At 35.8% G+C, this 23,158-nt stretch overlaps 3 protein-coding genes and 1 long non-coding RNA gene across 4 annotated transcripts in view; 3 read left to right on the top strand and 1 right to left on the bottom strand.

Annotated features, from left to right (window-relative positions):
* The window catches only part of glu (structural maintenance of chromosomes 4-like protein gluon), a 58,929-nt gene that overhangs the window by 15,034 nt on the left and 20,737 nt on the right, over positions 1 to 23,158 (bottom strand). Inside the window, exons 3-13 of the mRNA XM_089709385.1 lie at positions 10,599 to 10,775; positions 10,148 to 10,252; positions 9,381 to 9,568; positions 8,487 to 8,627; positions 7,561 to 7,729; positions 6,821 to 6,933; positions 5,892 to 6,104; positions 5,205 to 5,327; positions 4,992 to 5,109; positions 3,607 to 3,809; positions 1,286 to 1,470 (exon numbers count right to left, since the gene is read on the bottom strand). Coding sequence (XP_089565511.1) covers positions 1,286 to 1,470; positions 3,607 to 3,809; positions 4,992 to 5,109; positions 5,205 to 5,327; positions 5,892 to 6,104; positions 6,821 to 6,933; positions 7,561 to 7,729; positions 8,487 to 8,627; positions 9,381 to 9,568; positions 10,148 to 10,252; positions 10,599 to 10,775 — 1,735 coding nt within the window. The remainder of the gene's footprint in view (positions 1 to 1,285; positions 1,471 to 3,606; positions 3,810 to 4,991; positions 5,110 to 5,204; positions 5,328 to 5,891; positions 6,105 to 6,820; positions 6,934 to 7,560; positions 7,730 to 8,486; positions 8,628 to 9,380; positions 9,569 to 10,147; positions 10,253 to 10,598; positions 10,776 to 23,158) is intronic.
* LOC149478420 (uncharacterized) lies at positions 11,355 to 13,617 on the top strand. Its single transcript, XM_089709165.1, has 2 exons — positions 11,355 to 11,394; positions 13,337 to 13,617. Exons 1-2 carry the CDS (start codon positions 11,370 to 11,372, stop codon positions 13,615 to 13,617), a joined length of 306 nt encoding a protein of 101 aa, XP_089565291.1. The 5' UTR covers positions 11,355 to 11,369.
* On the top strand, positions 16,370 to 16,935 carry LOC149478419 (uncharacterized). The gene is made up of 2 exons (XR_016317412.1): positions 16,370 to 16,423; positions 16,704 to 16,935. It is a non-coding gene; the product is annotated as an uncharacterized LOC149478419 (long non-coding RNA).
* LOC149478418 (cytochrome P450 4C1-like) lies at positions 18,658 to 22,526 on the top strand. Its single transcript, XM_089709164.1, has 8 exons — positions 18,658 to 18,805; positions 19,062 to 19,247; positions 19,726 to 19,922; positions 20,685 to 20,742; positions 20,825 to 21,023; positions 21,384 to 21,535; positions 21,840 to 22,019; positions 22,360 to 22,526. The coding sequence occupies exons 1-8, from the start codon at positions 18,658 to 18,660 to the stop codon at positions 22,524 to 22,526; spliced, it is 1,287 nt and encodes a 428-aa protein (XP_089565290.1).

The following is a 23,158-nucleotide window of genomic DNA, read 5'->3' as shown; positions in this document are numbered from 1 at the left end:
CACACGAAATATAAGCGCACCTTATAGGGAAGGGAAGATATGGGTTAAAGAGTTAAATAAATAACATGATTATATTTAAATTATTAATTTTCAACAGTTGTTCAGTAGTGATAACATGTAAATTGATTTGATTTTTACGAAATCTCATAGATGGCGCTGTTTCAAATTTGTCTTTATTATACTACTAAATTCATTAAACTGTTTCTCTGCCCAAATTACGTAAATGACATAGTTTTTATTTTGTAAAGCTAGATAATAGCATGGCTTACTCGAAACCAACATTTAAACATGAGTCTTTAGATTGTACGCTGTCGTAGTACACGGAATATGTAAGAAAAATAAAGGTTCACAGCTCCTCCCGCGAAGGTGATATCATGATAATATGTTTAAACTATCCTCACCCGACCTCTTAGGAATATTCATGCAAAATTTGAAGTAAATCTATGCAGTACTTTCTGAGATTAGCCCGGAAATACATACAGACAAACAGACAAACAGACAAACCGACAAACAGACAAAAATTCTAAAAACTATATTTTTGGCTTCTATATCGATTATAGATCATGGATCAAGTATTCTTTAAAAAAAATATTCAATGTACAGTTTTGACTTTCCTACGATTTTATTATATGTATAGATGTTGAAATTGTTGGGATATTAATTATAATTATTATAAATGTCCCAAAAATTACGTGTCTGTGTGCGTACTTAAAATACTGCGATACATTATAGAATATCTATTGTGATAATGAATATTGTTCTAAGAAATAAAAAAAACACGCTTTAACTCATTAGTTTTCGGTGACAATACAATAATATCATTATATTATTGTATTGTCACCGAAACCGTGATAAGAGTGCAGTTTGGATTAAATCTGTCCGTTTAAAATGTGTCATATTCGTCTAAAGAAGTCACGTACAAACATTTACGTTACATTATGTTTGTATACATTGTAATAAAGTGTTAAATAATGCATATAAAAACCAAAGTAACCAACCTCCAATCTCAATCGACCAATAAACAATATTTAAAACTCTTACATCTACAAAAAAAAGACGGGTTGCACTCCGGGAGTGCCGGCAGAAGTGAAAACTTGATTATTAACGTTGAGCATGTTTGATATTTTGGAATGGTATCCGTCTTACACTTTTTCGATCAGGTCACGTGTCCTGACGCGAGTTTAAGATTTTAAACCCATTACAGAAAAAGTGCTCAACGCCGCTAAAGAAGTTTTCACTTCAAAAAACCTTCATATTATTTCAACAAACAAACACACAAACTCACCCGCAATTTCAATGACGTCACCACTCAGCGTCACCACGCGGTACCGCGTCGCCCCGTACGCGATACGCGACGCTTGTTCCAATTCATTCGCTACGAGTGTATCGCGTAATGCGTAATAAAACGCCGCTAATACGCGTTGATCTTTGACTTGGACCAAGTCGAACAGACGGGGCACGTTTTCTGGGCTGAAAATTAAAAAAAAATGTCAAAAAAATATTGTTTTTGTACCTAAATATATACACAAGAAAACCCAGTATTAATTAAAAACTAAATCACACTTAATTTGTAAAAACGATATTATAGCAAGCTATTCAATACAACACGTCGCTTGTTCCAATTCGCCGTATTGTTCCAAAACGCGTAATAAAATGCTGCTAGAACACGCACTTGAACTAATTCGAATAGTCGAGAGACGTTTTCTGGGCTGAAAAATAATCCCTTAATCCCGACAATAAAACTTAAATAACCAGGTGGCAAGTCCGCAGTGTATCCCTTACAATGCATGAAGACAGAATAAAAACTAGTTGACGATGAAGATGATGAAGATGGTAAAGATGAAGAGGACGGAGAGCATGAAAGGGAAGAAGATCATGAAAAGGATGAAGAGGTTGAAGGTGATGAAGGGGATGAAGGGGATGAAGAGGTTGAAGGGGATGAAGGGGATGAAGAGGTTGAAGGTGATGAAGGGGATGAAGAGGTTGAAGAGGTTGAAGGGGATGAGGAGGATGAAGGGGATGAAGAGGATGAAGATGTTGAAGGGGATGAAGGGGTTTGAAGAGGATGAAGGGGATGAAGAGGATGAAGAGGTTGAAGGGGATGAAGAGGTTGAAGGGGATGAAGGAGATGAAGGGGGTGAAGAGGTTGAAGGGGATGAAGAGGTTGAAGGGGTGAAGAGGATGAAGAGGTTGAAGGGGATGAAGAGGTTGAAGGGGATGAAGATGATAAAGGGGATGAAGGGGATGAAGAGGTTGGAGGGGGTGAAGGGGTGAAGGGGATGAAGAGGTTGAAGGGGATGAAGATGATAAAGGGGATGAAGGGGATGAAGAGGTTGAAGGTGATGAAGGGGATGAAGAGGTTGAAGAGGTTGAAGGGGATGAGGAGGATGAAGGGGATGAAGAGGATGAAGATGTTGAAGGGGATGAAGGGGTTTGAAGAGGATGAAGGGGATGAAGAGGATGAAGAGGTTGAAGGGGATGAAGAAGGGGTGAAGGGGATGAAGAGGTTGAAGGGGATGAAGAGGTTGAAGGGGATGAAGATGATAAAGGGGATGAAGGGGATGAAGAGGTTGGAGGGGGTGAAGGGGTGAAGGGGATGAAGAGGTTGAAGGGGATGAAGATGATAAAGGGGATGAAGGGGATGAAGAGGTTGAAGGGGATGAAGGGGATGAAGAGGTTGAAGGGGATGAAGATGATAAAGGGGATGATGAAGGGAATGAAGAGGTTGAAGGGGATGAAGTCAATGGTGATGATGGTCTCAATCATCGTGATGACAAAAAAAACTTACAAAACAGTCCGTCTCTCGTAACTCTTCACCAAGTGTTGCTGTTTGTCGAGCGCAATGAATGTTGCCCGCCCTATATCGTTCCTGCGCAGAAACTCGACACGCTCCTGCGCTGTGTCCACACTATCTACTACTATGTTGTCTAACGCCCCGCAACATGTCGATATGGCAACATCGTATTATATTGAAGGGGGTGAAGAGGGTGAAGGGGATGAAGAGGTTGAAGGGGATGAAGAGGATGAAGGGGATGAAGGGGGTGAAGAGGGTGAAGGGGGATGAAGATGTTGAAGGGGATGAAGAGGTTGAAGGGGATGAAGATGATAAAGGGGATGAAGGGGATGGAGAGGTTGAAGGGGATGAAGAGGGTGAAGGGGATGAAGAGGGTGAAGGGGATGAAGAGGTTGAAGGGGATGAAGAGGGTGAAGGGGATGAAGAGGTTGAAGGGGTGAAGGGGATGAAGAGATTGAAGGGGATGAAGAGGTTGAAAGGGATGAAGATGATAAAGGGGATGAAGGGGATGAAGAGCTTGAAGGGGATGAAGAGGGTGAAGGGGATGATGAGGTTGAAGGGGTTGAAGGGGATGAAGAGGATGAAGGGGGTGAAGAGGATGAAGAGGTTGAACTTTGAAGGTGATTAAGGGGATGAAGAGGTTGAAGAGGTTGAAGGGGATGAAGATGATAAAGGGGATGAAGGGGATGAAGAGGTTGAAGGGGTTGAAGGGGTTGAAGGGGTTGAAGGGGATGAAGGGGATGAAGAGGTTGAAGGGGATGAAGTCAATGGTGATGATGGTCTCAATCATCGTGATGACAAAAAAAACTTACAAAACAGTCCGTCTCTCGTAACTCTTCACCAAGTGTTGCTGTTTGTCGAGCGCAATGAATGTTGCCCGCCCTATATCGTTCCTGCGCAGAAACTCGACACACTCCTGCGCTGTGTCCACACTATCTACTACTATGTTGTCTAACGCCCCGCAACATGTCGATATGGCAACATCGTATTTCACGTCTATACCGCCGAGATCACCCTGTAATAAAAAAAAAACATTTAAACCGGCCAAGTGCGAGTCGGACTCGCGCAGGAAGGGTTCCGTTCTATGGAGTCCCTTAGTATTTTTGAAGTGAAACTTCTTTATCGGGGTTGGACAAATATTTAGTGTAACATTTTTGCGTTACGCCGTACGCGTGACATTTTTGCGTTACGCCATACTCGTTACATTTTTAAGGTCATAAAGAAGTTTCACTTCTTACGTGTGTACTCTAGTATACGCAAAATTTTTTTTTGTTATATATGTTACGGCTAAAGGTAGGTGAGAACATAAACTTAAGATTAGCCGGCTAAACTTAGGTTTATTTTCGACGAGGTGTTAATGTTAGTTTGTTCTATCTTTAGCCGGCTAAACTTAAGTGTAACCGCAGGCCCGTGGCTAAAAATGTCGGGGTGGGTAGATTTGGTTACTATAATACATGTAAGGAACAGGGCGAGTGTTTTCTGGCACTTCGCCGGCTGCTGCCGCAGCACGCTCGCTGCGCTCGCTCGGCTCGTGCGGGTCTTAAGAGTTCTAACCTAACCTAACCTAGCCACCAGCTTTCTGCCCTGAGTCGGGGTGGGTAGATTTGGTTACTATAATACATGTAAGGAACAGGGCGAGTGTTTTCTGGCACTGTGCGGGCCCCTCAAGCCCTCCACCGGCCCGGCGCTAACCAAATCTACCCACCCCGACATTTTTAGCCACGGGCCTGCGGTTACACTTAAGTTTAGCCGGCTAAAGATAGAACAAACTAACATTAACACCTCGTCGAAAATAAACCTAAGTTTAGCTGGCTAATCTTAAGTTTATGTTCTCACCTACCTTTAGCCGTGACATATATATTGTTATAGCGGCAACGGAAATACATCATTTTCGAAAATTTCAGCTTTCTAGCTATCACGGTTTATTAGATACAATCTCATTATTAGGGTCCCGTTTTACCCTTTCGGTACGGAAAAATAAGAGCATGTACGGATATGTATATCAATGTAGTTATTTTTCAATATGACTGTAAGAATTTTAATTTAGCTAGATTTTCAATACTCACACAATTTTCCATTTATTAAATTTTTCTAAGACATTTCAACATTAATACATACTTAAATTAATTACGTTTAAAATTCGATAAAATTATTCAATTTATACCTATAAAACTAAGTAAAAACAATTGTAACTTACCAATCTCCCAAAAATGCCGGGCAACCGTCCCGACCGTTTTTCCTTCATAAGCGCATCTAAAACTCTGCCCCTTGATTTATTCGCGTTCATTGCTTGCTTCGATTCTTCCAATTGAGCTCTGTAATATTATTATATTTAATGCCTACTGATATTATTAATGTGAACGTATGTTTGTTTGTTACGCATATAAAAAAAATAAAAACAATATAATACCTCAATTGTCTCCCTTCTCTTGTAATATTAGTTTCTTCGGTTTTCAAAGCTTGCAATCTTCCCTTGACTTGAGTCAATTCAGCCTCTTGCGATGGAACTGTTCTTGATAAATTGGCTCTCATACTGAAAAGGAAATTAAAATACATAAAATGTCTATTGACACTATAATAACATACAAAGAGAATTCCTTTTATCGATCTGAAAATATTATCTTATTCAATTGTTTGAGTATACTGCTATACATTGCTTTATAATTTATCTGAATAAAAAATACATTGAAGCATTATGGCACGACTAACGCGAAGCACTATGGCACGACTAACGCGAAGCATTATGGCACGACTAACGCGAAGCATTATGGCACGACTAACGAGAAGCATTATGGCACGACTAACGCGAAGCATTATGGCACGACTAACGAGAAGCATTATGGCACGACTAACGAGAAGCATTATGGCACGACTAACGAGAAGCATTATGGCACGACTAACGAGAAGCATTATGGCACGACTACCGAGAAGCATTATGGCACGACTACCGAGAAGCATTATGGCACGACTAACGCGAAGCATTATGGCACGACTAACGAGAAGCATTATGGCACGACTACCGAGAAGCATTATGGCACGACTAACGAGAAGCATTATGGCACGACTAACGGGAAGCATTTAATATTAATTAACTTACGATTTCTTTTCGTCTAAATCACTGACTGCCTTTTCATAAGCTTCCTTCATATTATCTAATTTCTCTTTCTCCTTGTTTTCCGTACTTAAATATATTTTTAGCTCGGACTCCGCAAGTTTGAAGTTTTTATTAGCTTCGTCGACGATTTTTTTCAAATCAATGAGTTTCGCTTGCAATCTATCTTTCTGTTCTTGTAGGCCTTTAGTTTTTTCCCTGAAAAGGATAAAAAGGGTAAAATCCATAATTTATCTTGATCAGTGAACAGCAGTTTTGTTATGTTCCTATGTATTACAATCAGCTTATTTGAAAATTAGCAAATTATTTAAAATTTGCTAATTAAATATAGGTATAAAAAATTTGAAACTTCTTACATTCTAAAGTTATTTAGGAACTTGATAAATAGAATGTTTTACTATTTCTAACAAAAATATTTAACACTTTTTAGGCTAACGTTTTCTAGGCACTATAATCTTCTTATATATAAAAATGAATCGCAAAATGTGTTGGTAAGCGCATAACTCGAGAACGGCTGAACCGATTTCGATAATTCTTTTTTTATTATATTCCTTGAAGTACGAGGATGGTTTTTATGTAGAGAAAACGTAAAATTTGTACCACGGGCGAAGCCGGGGCGGACCGCTAGTAATATATAAAAATGAATCGCAAAATGTGTTGGTAAGCGCATAACTCGAGAACGGCTGAACCGATTTCGATAATTCTTTTTTTATTATATTCCTTGAAGTACGAGGATGGTTCTTATGTAGAGAAAACGTAAACATGTACCACGGGCGAAGCCAGGGCGGACCGCTAGTTTGACATAAAAAAGTGATGGATTATAATTTTTAAAGTGTAAATTATTAAATCCAAAAGAAATGATATGAGCCTTCGAGTTTTAGTTTACTATTAAAGTTTTTCGTATTGTGTTTTACCTTACACCAGCCATGACCGTTTGTAATTCTTCCTCCGAATTCCGTTTATTTTCTATATGTTTGGCCAGCAGCACCTCACAATCTGCTATTTCTCGTTTATTCTTATCTGGTATCTGTAATAAATTATAATACAATGTGTATGTCTGTTTGTCCATGCATTTCTCCAAAACTTTTAGAATATGTCCGTTTTGATGATAATTATATATTTATTAATTAACAAGTCCGATTTGAAATATTCTTACATTGTTAGATAGTCAATTTATCGAGGAAGGCCAAGGGCTATATACAATTTCGCTAAGACCAATAGGAGTGGAGCAAATCGGGCAAAACCGCGGAACACAGGACACAGCTAGTCTAAATAATCTCACCGATATATTTTTTTTTTAAATTTGATGGCTCTGGCGGGATCACGGGTGGCCGAGTGGTCAAGGCAAAAGACGCGGGTTCGAATCCCGCTTCGTGATCGATTATTTTTTTATAGGTATATTTATAAAGCACTAGCTGTGCCTCGCGGTTTCACCCGCATTGCTCCACTCCCGTTAGTCTAAGCGTGATGATAATATATAGACTAGCCTTCCTCGATAAATGGTCTATCTAACACCGAAAGAATCGTTGAAATCGGACCAGTAGTTCCCGAGATTAGTGCGTTCAAACAAATAAACTCTTCAGCTTTATAATATTAGTATAGATTAGGTTTTAGACAAAGCGGGCAAAGCTGCCATAAATGTTAAAGATCTTACCAATTCCAATTCAATAAGTTTTCCCCTCTCATTCTTCAACAACTCCTCTAGATTTCCCTTTTTCTTGTTAGCTTGAGTGTTATCCGCTTGTACGGAGACGAGTTTTCGTTTGGACGTTTGTAACTTTTCACCGATTTCGTCTTTTTTCTTTTGCATGTCGTCGAATTGCCTGGAAACATAATATATTATATTATAGCTTCATACTAATGCTACTAATTGCTAGCCTGGTTGACCCGATACAAAAGAAATATAGCCTAGCGTTTTTAGGTACTCTGTAAAGATATAAGCTTTTAAATGGTAAAATAATTATTAATATCGATAGACAAGCTGCTCCGCGTGGTTTCACCCCCGTGGCTCCACCCCTGTTGTCGTAGCGCGATGACTTATTATAGCCTATAGCCTTCCTCGATAAATGAGCTATCTAACACCGAAAGAATTTTTCAAATCGGACCAGTAGTTCCCGAGATTAGCGCGTTCAAACAAACAAACTCTTCAGCTTTATAATATTAGTATCTAAGATTAGTTTTTGAATTTATTGTTACATACAAAAATACAACTTTTAATTTAGTCTTGATTACAAAGAGAAAAGATTTACATGTTGAGATGTTTGTAAATAATAAACTAGAAATCTTATATATAAAAATGAATCGCAAAATGTGTTGGTAAGCGCATAACTCGAGAACGGCTGAACCGATTTAGATAATTCTTTTTTTATTATATTCCTTGAAGTACGAGGATGGTTGTTATGTAGAGAAAACGTAAGTACATGTACCACGGGCGAAGCCGGGGCGGACCGCTAGTATATAATACAAATAATTATTAATGTAAACTATATTTCAACATCAAAAATCTACATTATTCTAAAGTGATAAAAGCTATAATTTATTTTTTTACAATATATTTAAGAAAATAATAATAATACTTACTGCGTTCCATTCTTGAGTTCTGTAGTCTTTTCTCGCAGCTGCTGTTTAATTTCCGCCAACTTTTCGTCTATTTTCCCCAAATTCTCCTTCAATTCTTCCAATTCTTTATTCTTGTTCTCTATTATTTTGTTCGTTTCGTGACTGAAATATGAAAAATGCTTTTTCAATTGAAATTATAGACTTTTTTAAACGCGGACTTTAAGCATTAAAATGATAAATAAGTTTTTTTAAAGAATAGTAAAGTCAAAAGGGTAGTAGAAATTCGATCGCTCGTGGTCGACACTCGACAGGCTAGGTGTTGCCCCGGTTCGGCAAAAAGACGCGGGTTCGAATCCCGGATCATTATCGAATTTTTTCTTTTGTTTAAAATTTCTCATAGAGGACCTCCTCTTTTTTGAGATAGGATGAAAATCAAACCATTAAAACTGCGAAATTTCATATTTATATTTTCACTAGTGTCACAAACTTGAAAGAGTCGTCAGAACGAGTGTACCTACTATTTTATCTAAATTGTGTCTAAACATTATTGAAATGAAACTTCTTTAGGCGCGTTGAGAGTAAAATTTCAAGGTCGCGTCATGGCAATACCGTCACATCATGGAATGCGGCAACGATTTTGGTATCTGAGAATGTTACCAAAGAAGTTTCACTTCTGACACGTGTGCTCCACGTACTCGCTCTTTTGACGTGACAACGTCTTATAATTCGATAGAGCCGGCTGCACGCACGAAAAAACATGACTCATGCGGCGTTACCTCGCTCTGAGGCGTTCCATGTAAGGCTTGAAGTGCAAGCGAGAGCGCGGAACGAGCGACAAAGAAGCACAATCGGACGTGGTCACGTTCAACTATCGTCAGTAAACCGACTTTACAGACAATTAATTTTTTTACTTACATATATTTCTGTAAAAGCGTATTTCTGGTCCGCAAAGCTGTATTAGTCAATTCCATTAAATCCACCGCTTCACGCATCGGCTGTTCCAATCTCTGTTTCTCTTGTTCAACTAGACGCACTCTGTTCAATTTCTCCTTTCTCATTTCGCTGTATTCCTCTACTTTGATCGCTAGCTTTTCGATTGGTTCCTGTAGGTGGATAATATGTGATGGATTGCTTATTTAAAATCCCTCTTGTATCCCAAAAATAATCACGGAATAATATGGTACAATAGGCCCCTTTTGTGGCTTTTAATAACCTAAATCTAAGTATATTCCTTAAAGTGATAGCATTAAAAGGAAAGGCTTGTTTGTTTTTAAGTTTTAAGTTTATAATGGACTAGCTGCTCCGCGCGGTTTCACCCCCGTGGCTCCACTCCTCACTCCTGTAGGTCGTAGCGTGCTGATATATAGCCTATAGCCTTCCTCGATAAATGAGCTATCTAACACCCAAAGAATTTTTCAAATCGGACCAGTAGTTCCCGAGATTAGCGCGTTCAAACAAACAAACAAACAAACTCTTCAGCTTTATAATATTAGTATAGATAAACTCAAGAACTTCTTAATAACTGATTGATGAACATTCTTCTGCTAATGCCACATTAGGAATATGTCTTAGTTCATATTCTGGGCCAAATTGGACAGAGAAAGGGTCAGGTAAGAATATAAATATATAAAGCATTAATTTTCTTTTTCTACATTCGTTGATTACTTGAAATAGTAACTTACCTTATATCTAGAAGTTCCGATGATATCTTCCAAATATTCCAACATTCCAGATTCGTGCTCCGTTTGTGCTTTTGGCTTCATCATGGCTATCTGTTCCACTTCACCCTAAGAAAATATAAATATATAATAACAAGTTTTCATATTTTTGCTAATGTTAAAAAAGTTTGGTATATATGTTTTTATAAACCTGAAGGAATAATACCATCAAGTAAGAACAAAATTATGAGATAAATGCATAAATTCGTATTTCATGATGCTCCTATTATTCTCAAATTAATATACAACTGTGACTACGAAAGCTCAATCTTTGTTATACCATACATGATAATTAGTGCATATGTCATGCCTTCATTTATCGAAACACTGATAAGATTAAAAAAATCAATTTTATCATTCACAAACAGTCTGCTTTAAGCGTCGGCTAGTTTCCTCCTTTAAAAAATATACATACTTGCAATATAAGAAACCGATTATGATCCAAATCAATGCCATGTGACCGAAGCATCTTCGCTACTTCCTTGAATTGAACTCGTCGGCCATTTAAATTATAGAAAGAGGAGTTATCTTTAAACGCAGTTCTCGATACCACAATTTCGCTGTTCGGCACCACTGTGTAACTTTCGCCTTCCTGTAAAGAAAATAATAGTTATTAATGACTGCTGCTTATTAATAAATCTTTACTATATACTATAATAATATTATAAAGCTGAAGAGTTTGTTAGTTTGAACGTGCTAATCTCGGGAACTACTGGTCCGATTCGAAAAATTATTTCGGTGTTAGAAAGGCCATTTATGATGGAGGAAGGAAGAAAAACATACACATTATTTAATGTCATTGTTTGAGAGCATCTTAAATTTGAAACAACTTTTTAAAGAGATCAAAATACTTTGTCGTTTAAAAATTCACAACAAAGTTTACAGCACAACAGTTACAGCTTGTTAAAGTTGAATCAAGTAATATTACAATCGACTTTATGTCATCACGTGAATAATAGTAAATATACCGTACCTAATGCCAGAAATAAAGATATAAATAAACTGTTAATAGAAATATATTTTATGTCTATGATAAATCAATTTCTCAAACTGCCCTTAATTTCAATATACTATATTATTAAATTTAACCAATAACTTTAAAATTAAAATTCGATAAACGTATATAAAGTATAGCTTCCTGAAATTCAATCAATCAGTTTGTGGTCGTACTTCAAATAGAAACAAGATGAAGGTGGTCCTAATATTATTTGGTAAGTAATATGCCTGTATTGGTATATTTTCGTCTACTTCATGACAAGCTAGTTAGCGGTGATCTACTGGACTCTGGATCTACAAGACAAATTGCAAACGCTTCTCGCCTATTACATTTCAACAATCTATTAGAGCGGGCTCCAAGGAGATGTTCGTTTGCATAAATAGCGGACCTAAATCTGACTTCTGATATATATTGTATAGATCCCAGACATCCTATAGACAGATGTTGCCAACCAGTTTTGTGGTCCCCTTTCCCGCACCCCGGTAATTAAATATGGCATACAAAGAAAAAAATAAACATTTCCAAAACATGCCGCGTGGGGTATCAAATGAAAGAGCTTATTGAGTAGATCACGAATATATAGCATACTATAACATTTCTTACACTTTCTCTAAAATTTTTTAGAAAATTTACGAAAATGGTCCATTTTTGAGTTAACTTTAAACCACTATAGATTGAAAACTCATGAATATATTTTTTAAGTTATTATTTTAAATAATTAACAATAGTCCATTGTTTACGATTCAATAGTTCGTACAGTGAAATAGTTGCATGGGGGAGTGGGGGGAGCATTCAAAGATGGCGAGTATATTTTCAAGTTTATGCCAGAAATAAAGGCCTGATAAAAAAATATCGGTTTCAGGGCTTAGAATAATTATCTCTGCAATATTCAGAACATTCTTGAATCAGCCTCTGTGTGATTAGATTTCAAATCGGTAACTTCAGTGAAAGTTGCGCCTTGCAATTTAAAACATTTTGTGGGGTCATCAAATCCACCACATACATATAGCTCACTTATTACAAACTATTGAATCGTAAACAATGGACTATTGTTAATTATTTAAAATTATAATTCAAAAAATATATTCATGAGTTTTCAATCTATAGTGGTTTAAAGTTAACTCAAAAATGGACCATTTTCGTAAATTTTCTAAAAAATCTTAGAGAAAGTGTAAGAAATGTTATAGTATGCTATATATTCGTGATCTACTCAATAAGCTCTTTCATTTGATACCCCACGCGGCATGTTTTGGAAATGTTTATTTTTTTCTTTGTATGCCATATTTAATTACCGGGGTGCGAGGAAGGGGACCACAAAACTGGTTGGCAACATCTGTCTATAGGATGTCTGGGATCTATACAATATATATCAGAAGTCAGATTTAGGTCCGCTATTTATGCAAACGAACATCTCCTTGGAGCCTGCTCTATATTACGATATTATAATAGGCGATTGTCTGTTGTTTATCGATAATAATCGCAAATATGTAGATTTAATTTTTGCACCGCGCTCGTACATTCAGTCTTTATTACTCTTACGGTATATTTACACGTGCTTAGTAACTAAGTGCTTAGTGCTTATCGCTAATACTCGCTAATACAAATAGATCCTACTAGATTTCCGCCCGCGGCTTCGCCCGCGTTTTCAAAGGAAAACCCGCATAGTTCCCGTTCCCGTGGGATTTCCGGGATAAAACCTATCCTATGTGTTAATCCAAGTTACCATCTACACGTGTGCTAAATTTCATTGTAATCGGTTCAGTAGTATTTGCGTGAAAGAGTAACAAACATCCATACATCCATACTTACAAACTTTCGCCTTTATAATAGTAGTAGGATAGTAGGATTTACGAAGCGACAAGTCAATACCTATAACCGTATAGTTGTCGCATGCTGGTATAAACAATTCGACAAGTTAGTCAGTAATAAGTTATACCGGCAAGTGAATCAATTTGAATGGTTGGGCACTAATACCTTCTACTAGCTTCTATGTGTAAACGGTTACTTCTTAGCCTACTTCGTTGATGGTGTGGCACACCACTAACACCCTATATTGACAAGTTAGAAGTATTATCACAATTAGCACTAAGTACTTAGTACTAAGCCCGTATAAACCGGCCATTATTGACAACAACTGATTCCTTATTGAATTTTAGCAACGTTCCTGTTCGTCAAAGCAGAGCTCAGACCTATTTGCGGCTGCGCGCCAGCGCCTCCCGTTTGCGCAAGCAACTTAAAGACATACGACAGTGAATGTGACATGCACTGCTCTGGTCCTGGCAGTGACACTCTCCAAGTTCTCTACAGAGGGACGTGCGAAGATCTCATAAGGATGCTCATGTCCAATAACAATTTTAATCCCTACAATCCGTACCCCTACAACCCGTACTATAACCCGAACCCCTATCCAGATTTATATCTTGGATTTAAGAATTGAATTGAATAACTCACTAACTAATCAATAAACAGTTGTATATCTATTGAACATGTTCTTTTAATCATATACCTAAAGAAAATTACTTCGATAGAAGTGCCAAGCAATGTTATAGGACCTACATAATGATTTATGAATGTTAACCTACCTAATGCTAAAATTGTAGCATACCAGAATAACACTTGATGGTTTAATTTAAAGAAGTGAGAGCAAATTAGTCAAACTTATTAAATTCACATACTCTACAAATGATGTTGGATAAGAATTACACGCTAAAATTAGATACACATAGAAACACATAGTGCAGGTCCACACTGCGAGCCTAGCGCGGTTGCGACGGCGGGCGCGAAATATCAAACGTATGAAACGCGCCTTTGCGTCCACATTGAAATGACTATGGCGGAAGCCTAGTGCGACGGTAATGAGCGAGCCAGCGCGCGTAGTTTTCAAACTCTCCTATCCGCGCGTTCTGGCCACACTACGGGCCTAGTCAGCAAGCGACCCAATGCGCGGACGGCGGGGGTATCAAACCAGTTCGGTCTTGTCGCTCGAATTCTTATATTATATCCTTTATTGTTTTTCGTAAAATAGCGGTAAATACTTAATTGTTGAAGTGAAACTTCTTTATTTATAAGTGCGATTCAATCTAAAACACTTATATACACCACAGTAATTTTGTAGGGTATAATCTCAATTCTTCATATAAGATTCACCCGTTATTCCTCTGTTTTATTTATTTCGTGTACAACTTCTATAATGATCTCATCTCAAAATCGGACTGTCCAGTAAAAATAGCAAATCGTCCAAAGTTTGCAACACCCGAAAAACGTCCAACCGCTACTTGAGCTCGCGCGTCGGTGTGGCCACCGCGAGCGCCCGCTCGTCGCGCCCGCCTAGGCCGCCGCCACCGCGCATTCAGTGTGGACGCACACTTATATGTGCAAATAAAAACAAACGCAATTAAGAAAATTATAGTTTTCTAGGCGCATACTCAACATGAAAGCCTTATTTGTTTTTTGTGGTAAGATATTGAAATTTTATAAATTTTATTACCTTATTCCTTTCATAGATGATTTTTTAATCTTTTTATTTTGTAAAACAATTCAAATATTTTGTTCAGTTTAATATGTATTACTATTTCGTAAAAAGTAAACTCCCATATTTATTTAGAACGTTTTTCCCTAATTAAAACTAGTTGTTAGTTAATAATTTAAACCAAAAACTAGACAGTATTCGAATTGTCAGAAGACAAAATTTTAATACACACGGAAGGCCCACAGGCCACACCAGCTGTGAAATAAAGATAAAATCTTCAAATCCGTTCACGCAGTCGAAACTTGAGGTAACAAATCCTACGAAAAAATTACAGTCAACTTTTTTTAGGAAAAATCCTATGGGAATTTCCTTTGACTCCGGAACCTTGTAATTCTAAATATTGTAACTATATTTATTTCATTTACTTCTATCGATCGCCGTGGCACGAATCAACATAATCTGTTATTGCAAATCCGCTCCGTACGTTTGCGCGAACAATCATGTATCCTATAGGGGCGAATGCAATATGAAATGCGCTGGACTCATACTGGATAAGGATCTTTATGTTATACATAAGGGGAAATGTAGAGATTATTATTAATTATTATTTAATGACCTTGAATGATATTTTTCAATGGTCAAACTATGTGTATACAATAAATAAACTATATTACCTAATCTTGTGTTTTAATTGTGGCATTATTTTTGAAACATTGTTAAAATATTACCACAACACCTAAGTATGATATAAGGATTAAATATGATATTTTTCTTCATGAATTTTGAATATTATGTACTGTTTTGTAGAGATATGATATCTACAACAACTTTTCGGAATGTTCAAATATGCATAGTGCATGTGTGCATACCGTGACAAGTCACAATAATTGAATCAACAGATACAATAATAGCTTTAAACTACATTAATATATTATAAAAAATAATATAAATATGTAGTTAAGCATTTAGTATGAAATGAAACATATTTATGAATGAATAGGTTTCAGAGAAGAAGTCTGAATTTAATACGACCTTTCTCAATAATAAACTTATTTGTTCATATTATCATTATGTTATGTCCGTTATGAACTGCAATATTTATCTCATGCTAAATCAAATCAATCTTTAAAAACACCTATAGTATGCCTATTTACAGTGACCGTGAAATATTATCCAGAACATTCGTTTAATAATTAATTATTAACTTTGGGTCTGTATTGTTTGTCGATAAGTTAATGTTACCATAACAAAAATAAAGCAGCAAAATGTGAGGTTTTTTGGAATGAAATCATAAAGACCATTTTTGTAAAGAAAGAAGTCAAAAACTTCGGTTTAAGGTGTCTTTTTTTTTGGTAAAGTTACCGTTTTAGGGAAAAATCCAAAAAATCCTCCTATTATGATGTACGTTTAATCTTATGTTACTTGCTTTTATGTAGGACATAGGTTTAATACTTTATTTTAGATTCCCTAGAACATCAACTTGACCACATTTTACAAAATACATTTTTATAAACATTATAAAATGTTTACGTCTAGCATGACTCGCTATTAGAATACAACTAAATTAGTTAATTCTCAGAGTTATTAGGCAAATTAGTCAAAGCTATTAAAAGCACAAATTGTACAAATAGTATTCGATAAGAATTGCACGCTAAAATTAGATAACACGTAACAAATAGTGGTACTTATTTGCAAATAAAAACAAACGCAATTAGTAAAATCATAGATTTGCGTATACTCAACATGAAGGTTGGATTAATATCGTGTTTGTGTGGTAAGTGATTAAAAAAAATACTTGGGACTAAAATTAGATTTAATGCGTTATTTTATAAGTTTCCAAACTATATGTAAGGGGTAATCCCCCTTTGTTTTTCGAGTGTATGTTTTCGAGTGTAAGTATATTTCTTTTCGCCCTACAACTCAAACCGCAGGATGGATTTCGACTAATGTGATGTCGTTTATATAATCATTAGAACTATGGCTACATAAATAGGTATACATAGGCTACACAAATTAGCAGTCAGGTTTTGTCTCCATAATAATTATTTTTTCAGTTCTGCTAGCACTTAGCACGGTGGACGCTGACGTGCCCGTCGAGTGTTTCTGCGACGAGGGTCCCGAGGTGTGCGCGAACAATCACGTGACATACAAGGGTGTGTGTAACATGAAATGCGGTGGCCTGTTACTGGATAGACACCTTTATGTTGTACATGAAGGGAAGTGTACAGATTAGTGTTGGTGGTTACGTTGGGTGGTAAATAAACTATCAAAACATTTCTTGTCTTTTATTGATAATTAATTTTACAGATAATGGTTATGGCTCTATAATAGTGCCTAATAAACTTTGACCAGAAACTAGTAAACCTCAGCATAATAGATACCTCGTTAAAAATGTCGATACCTACCATACAATTGGACTAAGATAAGACTACGTGATTTTAAATAACTTTGATTTATAGATACATGAGTTTGTCTATTAATTTTTTTATCAATTGTTTTTAACCCAAAATGGAAAGAGTTAAGAACAAACACATTTAACAACTTAGCAAATCCAATTCTATTATCTAGTTATTAACATTTCTCACCTGTAAACAGTAATAAAAATGCAAGTAATGGTGTGTTTAATTGAATTTTTTATTCATAAAACGTAAAATCAATTACCGGAATGGCTATAAAACATTAATCTATTGTAACAATGTTGTGCGTGTTAAAATATTTAATTAACAAGAGTACTTAACACATACTATATTTCAATTAAACCTAAAGTACAATGGACATATATTTATTCATACAATATTATACAAGGTGCCAGTCAATAAGTGGAAAATGCTATAACATATTATATCAGGGAATACGTTTATTTACTCTCAAAGCTACATTCACTCGTGATATTAGAAAATTATAAATTATATATTCGTTAAATGTAACAAAACTAATCTTTAATTTATAGATAACTAGTGGTCCGCCCCGGCTTCGCCCGTGGTACATATTTCGCAATAATAGGTAGCCTATGTCCTTTCTCGGGTATCAATATATATTCATACCAAATTTCATGCAAATTGGTTCAGTAGTTTAGGCGTGATTGAGTAACAGACAGACAGACAGAGTTACTTTCGCATTTATAATATTAGTATGGATAAGCTAAAGTAATAGTTTGCCTTTATTTTGTTATAAAGTATCATTGCAGACAGAACCAATGGCGACAAATTTGAGTGGCAGTGAATTTGGGAAATCTGTTTTATTTCTATGCCCTACCTTTTTTAAGAAAATTTTGCGGACGGAGGACACAAGCCTTCTATCTGACAATATACAATCTCGCGTGATCGGATGGATTATAAAATTACTGCATTGACTATTTAGCAGTAACATACACATGGTCCTTTTATTACCAGGCCATAAATATATGAGAACTAACATTGTATGAGATTCCATTATAAATTTATAATCATACAGAGACAGCAGTTTTTTCGATAATGTCTGTGATATTCTATATTTTATTGATAATTTTATTTGTATGCATTTACATAAACAAAAATAGACAAAAAAGTACAATGGTCAAGAAAGTAAAACGTAGTAATGACGACATTCCATACTTTGGAAGTTCTTTGTATTTCTTGATAAGTCCTGAACGTACGTATCTTAATTGCTTAGTGAAGTTAAATAGTAAATAGTGAATATTAAGGCTTAAAATGATTTCGTAGTGATTATGAAGAAACTGATACATTACAGTCGAGTAACAACAAAACGAGGTGGAGTGTTGCAGTCGTCGCTTGGACCTTTCATAAATAATTATTACAGTGAGTTTCTATTAATGAGGTTTAAGAGAATATAAGTACATTGCATTTGGAAGAAAATGAACTTGTAAAGAAATATCTAAGATAACTATTTCGACCAATTTATTACGTACGTATTGCGTACGTATTAAGTTGGTATAATATACATCGGTTGACTCTCTACGTTTAAAAATAACGTGGGTAAAAGCGAATTTCATCATCAGGACATAATATGATGGTTATACCTACTTTCATGTTTCATCATATTTCAGTGATTACAGAACCAACATACGCAGAAGCAGTATTAAAGAATATGTTAGAGAAGGACAATTTGGTTCGATTCACAAAACCAGTAATTGGCAATGCTATGATTTTTGCACCTGGTAAGTCAAATAACATAATGAATGTTTGACCCATATTTATTATTCCTCTCACTGTTCCAATCGCGCAACTAAATTCTTATATAATTGATAAATGATATGTTTATCTGATTTAGTTTTACTAAAATAAAGCTTACGTATGTTTCACTACATAACATTAGTCACAATAGACAGAAATTATAAGGCCCTCTATAGTTTTATTGAGCCTATGATTGTCTATGAGTAGGTACCTATTCATTTGATAATATTTCGTTTTCAGTTGCCGTTTGGAGACCTCGTCGTAAAATAGCAATACCAGCTTTCAGTCCAAAGGTCATCGCAAACTTTGTAAACATATTTGCACGGCAAAGTAACAAATTAGCGAATTTACTAAAGCCGAGGGCAGGCGCCGGAAAATTTAAGATATGGCTACAAATTAATGCGTATAATTTGGATTCTGTGATGGGTATACTATTGAATATTTCATTAAGATTTATTATTTAAATTGTTGCAAAAATATACAATAAGTAACTGCTGCAGAATTGAAGTAGACCCTATATTACTAGATAAATACTAAAAGCTGTGCTAAAAGCAAGATCTGAGGTGTTCAAACGTACAATAAATCATGGGACAGTTGATCTGTGTTATCCTATAGCTCATAAATCAGTAATCACAATAAGTTTCCTTATAAAAGGTAGAAGCGGCAAACCCTTATACGAGTTCACTTTCTAAATAAACTTGGTAACTAATAACATTTCAATTTCGAAAACCTTGCAAAATTTAAAATTTATATGTCGCGGTCATCTGGTTGAATCTGCTATTTTATTGAATGACTAGCGCGTTCATTGAATAACGACAAAATTAACTTTTTCCAAACGTCCACAAGAAGACGTTCGCTAGCTGATAAAAATCGTTGTTATCATCTCTTATATTCCTCTTTACAGAAACAGGTATGGGCGTGCCGTTAAATTCCCAAGAAGACCACAACAACACCTTTCTAACAGCAACCAATGAAGCGATACGATACTGCAGCGAGCGAATGTTCCAACCCTGGCTCCAACCCGATTGGTTGTACAAATTGTTTCCACAGTATGAAAAACTGATGCAAGCCATCAAAATCATACACGACTTTACTGATGAGGTATTAGAGGATCTTTAAATACTTAAATTTTATCACATTTTTATATTCATTCAAATTCTTCCTAAAGCTGGCCATACACGCTAGGGTGTACCTGACAGGTTTGCCTGTGCAGTTACGCCTGTCAGGTAAAGTTGAGTTGAGAAGAGGACATACACGCAGCGGTAAACCTGCACAAACTCTCATTTGAAACCATGCCCTCGGCCGCGGCGCTTGATATCGACGCAGTAGCTTTAATTGATTTATTATTTATTTTATTGAAGAAAAAGAAATATAAACGAAGATACCGTGAACGATGGTGCAACCGTGCAAATCATGGTTATTGCAAAGTTATTGTTATTATACTCTCATGTGAACTTGTTGAAAGAATTGATATTTGAGCCGAATGATTTTCGCAACTATCTACGATGAAAAGACGTATCTCAAACTATTAGCAGCTATGACTCCTTTACACATATGCACGTGTTTCCCTGCTAGCATTCACTGGACAACTGACGACTACGTCGAACCGCCCCATACACGCTCAGGTTTGCCTGCACAGTTAAACTGCACAGGTATACCCACGCGTAAAAAATATCAATTTTCATATTTTTTCTGTCGCCTGAACAGGTGTGAAAACTTGCACAGTTCTGTAACATACACGCTCCGGTTAACCTGAACAGGTGACCTGTACAGGCAAACCTGTCAGGTACACCCTAGCGTGTATGGCCAGCTTTAAATTTAACCACAAATCTTATTTTCATACCAAATTATTTAAATTTTAAGGTAATAGAAAAGAGGAAAGCTCTACAAAAATGCCCAGAAAACGACAACCAAATACTAGGTACCATTCTTTACTATTTAACCTATACATCATTGAAGAATAAGAAGATCAGTCTGAAATATGTACATATTTTAAATTTTAGATCAACTCCAAAACAGGGAAATTACTTTCCTTGATATTCTAATAAATCATGGAGCTGGTGACTGTTATAGCAGTACTGAACTACGTGAAGAAGTATTGACATTTATTGTGGCAGCTACCGACACTTCAGCTGTCTCCATCTGTTTTACGCTTAAACTTCTTGCAAAATATCCAGAAATACAGCAGAAAGTGTTCGAAGAGTATGTATCTGCTTTATTTTATTACAAATAAATAAATATTTCAGGACAATTTTCACACACAGCACGATCTGATCCCATACTAAACTTTCGCTTGGCTTGGAAGGCACAACCTCTGGCTTGGAAGGCAGGGCCACTACCAACCAAGCCAACCGGTCAGTCGTTGTGATTGATTTATATAAAAGTCTATCTCAATATGGGGCAGAACTATTCTAAAGGCATTTTCACCCCATCGATAAAAACTTAAAAGAATTCCGTATTCCTTCAACATTAGAGACGGTATAGAGTTCAATGTATGAGGATAGGTATATATTATAGTAAAAGTATCAAAATAAAATCAATTTAGCTTATCATGTATTTTAGAATCTACTCAATCTTTGGAGATTCAGATCGCCTTTTGGAAAAGGATGATCTTCCAAAGCTACAATACTTGGATAGAGTTATAAAGGAGACTATAAGATTATTCCCACCAGTGCCTTTCATCATAAGAACCGCAACTGAAGACTTTCAATTAAGTGAGTAACTATAAACTCATAAAACTGTATCCTATTTTAACTATATGGACTTCTAAACAAAAGAATAGATAACAATAAGGAACCTTTTTCGAATTGTAAATAATTTTATGGAAATATTTTAAGGATTGTAAACATTATAGCGTACCACAACAAACCGAATGGTTCTACTATTCTTATATTTTAACTCAACGTTTCACCCTGTAAACTATATTTTATTTAATATAAACTTCTCAATCAGAATATAATACCAATTATACGCAAATAAATACCACATAAACAAATCATATTACCTTTGCAGATACAGACATTACAATACCCAAAGGATCTGGAGTAACAGTGAGCATTTACGGTCTCCATAGAAACCCCAATTTATGGGGTTCTGATGCCGAAAACTTTGATCCTGATAGGTTCTTACCAGAACGGACAAAAGGAATGCATCCTTGCGCTTACATACCGTTTAGTTATGGACCAAGGAATTGCCTTGGTGAGTTGAACTATTACCACTTTTTAAATATTGTATAAAGTACGTATAATATATTTCAAGATTATAGCCATAAAATCATTATTAATGGTTCTGAAGTTAGAATAAATATAACAGATATCGACACTTTTTTTCCTAATTATACAATGTTTTATATAACTATTACTATATCACGCAACAGAAAGGATGAATTGAGAAATAAAAGACAAACAGAGGATCAAACTTAATCAGTCAGTGAATTCAATAGTATCTTATTTGAAATCATAACAACATGCCTACCGGCAGTCATATAGACCCTAATTTTACAGACTATAATGTTCAATTCTAGTTCCACTTTTTCCAGGATACCAATACGCGATGATGTCTATGAAGACTGCTCTATCGACTATCTTGCGACGATATCGTGTGATAGGCGAACCAGAGAACAATCCTGTGCCAAAGATACGAGTGAAGTTCGATATCATGATGAAAGCTGTTGATGGATTTGAAGTTGCTTTAGAATTACGATGAATGGGATAGTTGAATGTTCTATTAGAAATAAATGTGTATTGTCATTGTGTGGTTGTGTTTTTTCAAGTTCAAGTGATTATTTATTATTTTATATACAAACTAGCGGTCCGCCCCGGCTTCGCCCGTGGTACATATGAAAAATAGATGTTGGCCGATTCTCAGACTTCCCGATATGCACAGAAAATTTCATGAGAATCGGTCCACCCGTTTCGGAGGAGTATGCAGACTAACATTGTGACACGAGAATTTTATATATAAGATTTCATTTAATATATTTCCACATCATATATTTCATAATTTGAATTTATCGCAATATTTTACCCGAAGATATAAAGATGGTACGATTTAGTGAAATACCTTTAAGACTCAGATAGGTCTATATATGCATATGTAGAATATGCATATTTTCCACTACAGGTTAAAAAACACTACTTAAGTAATTAGCGTTACCACTTTCATTAGTCATAGGTATTGTTTAATATAATTAGCTAATTTAGGAAAATATAAAACCATACCATCCATCATTATTTTAACTTTTACCGTTCAAGATGAAGACGTTCATTTTATTGCGTAAGTAACCTTCTAAATAATAATATTACAACTTTTTCCTACTTAAAACATATTAAATATAT

The sequence above is a fragment of the Colias philodice genome, chromosome 22 (genome assembly GCF_061535455.1).
Source record: "Colias philodice isolate Cphi_HAF_F1 chromosome 22, ilColPhil1 Martin Lab GWU primary, whole genome shotgun sequence".
Lineage (NCBI taxonomy): Eukaryota > Metazoa > Arthropoda > Insecta > Lepidoptera > Pieridae > Colias > Colias philodice.
Note: the sequence above shows the minus strand (reverse complement) of the source record. Positions and strands in the feature narration are given on the sequence as shown.